Genomic DNA, 2,283 nt, shown 5'->3' with positions numbered 1-2,283 from the left:
TAACGTCTCCTAACTGCAAGGCCTTTTTATTATAATTGACAAACAAGGCCAACAGGAAGAAAATGGCTTCCGAGATGGAGGTTTCCGGCCGACCACAGCTTCTATTGCACAGAGTCGGCCGCACACAGACACCACCTCGGCGCCTGCGCAGAGGGTGCGAGGGTCTGTCTGCCCATCTCATCTAGACTCTGTGGTACGCCCAAAGAACCATGGGTAACTGTCATGTAGCTTTAATGCGCCTGCGCGCACGCGCCAACAGCGGCTCCCTTCCTCCCGGCAGCGCCATGGGCCGGCGACCCGCTCGCTGTTACCGTTACTGCAAGAACAAGCCGTACCCTAAGTCTCGTTTCTGCCGAGGCGTTCCTGATGCCAAGATCCGCATCTTCGACCTGGGTCGGAAGAAGGCCAAAGTGGATGAGTTCCCGCTGTGCGGCCACATGGTGTCGGACGAGTACGAGCAGCTGTCGTCCGAGGCGTTGGAGGCCGCCCGCATCTGCGCCAACAAGTACATGGTGAAGAGCTGCGGGAAAGATGGCTTCCACATCCGGGTGCGCCTGCACCCCTTCCACGTCATCCGCATCAACAAGATGCTTTCGTGCGCAGGCGCCGACCGCTTACAGACCGGCATGCGCGGGGCCTTCGGGAAGCCCCAGGGCACCGTCGCCCGGGTCCACATCGGCCAGGTCATCATGTCCATCCGCACCAAGCTGCAGAACAAGGAGCACGTCATTGAGGCCCTGCGCCGGGCCAAGTTCAAGTTCCCCGGTCGCCAGAAGATCCACATCTCCAAGAAGTGGGGCTTTACCAAGTTCAACGCCCATGAGTTCGAGGCCAAGGTGGCCCAGAAGCGTCTCATCCCCGATGGCTGCGGGGTCAAGTACGTCCCCGACCGAGGCCCCCTGGACAAGTGGCGGGCTCTGCACTCCTGAGGCCCCCCCCCACCCCTACCCCCAGCCGGGGCCAGCGGGGCCTTCACGGCTCTCCGGCCATGGCCCTCGATTTGGCCCGCCGTTGATGTTCATTTCACGTTTTCAAAATGTTTGTAAGATGTTTAGGATACAGATGAGTGGACAGTCGGTTTCTGTGTTGATCTGGAATGTTATACCAGAAGAAAACAGTTGATTCTATAGGAAAGATCTGTTTTCCCTTTATAGAGGCAAGTATTGCCGTTCTGAACCCGACTCGTTAGATTTGGGAGAGAAGGAAGTAGGTCACTTTATTTGTATTAAAGTCGTTTCACGTTTGTAGTTCTCTTGCATTAAAAAAATTGGGTGGATGCAACTCAAGCTATGTGTGGAAATCCTAATTGTGTATGGAAAGGTAAAAAATAGAAACAAAAGTTTATATTCAAGTTACAGTCTCTTTGAAGCCAGTCTGTTTCTCAGTTTGGATACCGAAAATGTTTCCCTATCAATTTCTGAACATGGTTTTTAGAATTACCTATAATGGCTGGTTATCAGCTTTAGAACAATGGAGTATACTGAGAAATGCTTTTGAAGACAAGCATTACATTGTCTCACACTCAGGAGACAACACTCCAATCTTTTCTTTCATCCCAGAAAGGTCATAGGTGACAATAGAATTCATATTGTTTGTATTTGGTCCCCAGAAGAATCAATAGAGAAGAGAAAATGACACTAAATCAGCTATCTATGCTCTAAGACGTCCCTGGACAGAGGTTGTAATCTCTTAAGTGTCTGCCCTACATTATAGTTACAATGACCGTGCAGGTAATTTTTATTTTACTTTAGAAACTACACAAGCCAAAATTCCTGGATCTGTGCTGTTTTTGTTGTTCCTGTTATGTTGAATTAGTTCTCTGATTTAATCCCACAGTGATGCCTTCAGTTTTTTTTTAAGCTAACTGCTCTTTTTTAGACATTTAGTGAAAGCAACAAAAGGAGCACTAAACAGCATAGAACTATTTCTTTTACTTGTCCTTAAGTCAATCCTAACACACTTCATGTAGCTTATAGTTCTTTCAGTTCCTGGCTTATGCATACTTTTGTGTCCGGAGTAATCTGCTAGCTGTTATGGCAGAGTTTATGCCTGTATCAAATATGGAGATCTTCTCCAGTGGCGGAGGGGTGGGTGTTATGGCAGAGTTTATGCCTGTATCAAATATGGAGATCTTCTCCAGTGGCGGAGGGGTGGGTGTAGGAGGGGCTACCTGTCTTTAGCTGTTCTGTGGGAAGGATTTGGTATACTCAGTTTCCTTTGGATTTTCAGCCCATCCTGATCTTAAATATATTTAAGTATATTTTTAAACTAGATTGCCATTTT

At 48.2% G+C, this 2,283-nt stretch overlaps 1 protein-coding gene across 2 annotated transcripts; it reads left to right on the top strand.

Moving 5' to 3' along the window:
- The first annotated feature begins 280 nt into the window (after positions 1–280).
- Rpl10l (ribosomal protein L10 like) lies at positions 281–931 on the top strand. 2 transcript variants are annotated; one of them, XM_042677916.1, is made up of 2 exons: positions 285–368; positions 474–929. In XM_042677916.1, exons 1-2 carry the CDS (start codon positions 285–287, stop codon positions 927–929), a joined length of 540 nt encoding a protein of 179 aa, XP_042533850.1. The 2 variants fall into 2 exon arrangements, with proteins under 2 accessions (XP_042533849.1, XP_042533850.1); XM_042677915.1 differs by having other exon boundaries at positions 281–931.
- The last annotated feature ends 1,352 nt before the right edge of the window (positions 932–2,283 follow it).

This window comes from Dipodomys spectabilis, unplaced genomic scaffold, assembly GCF_019054845.1.
Source record: "Dipodomys spectabilis isolate Male_0828 unplaced genomic scaffold, ASM1905484v1 ptg000042l, whole genome shotgun sequence".
Classification (NCBI taxonomy): Eukaryota; Metazoa; Chordata; class Mammalia; order Rodentia; family Heteromyidae; genus Dipodomys; species Dipodomys spectabilis.
Note: the sequence above shows the minus strand (reverse complement) of the source record. Positions and strands in the feature narration are given on the sequence as shown.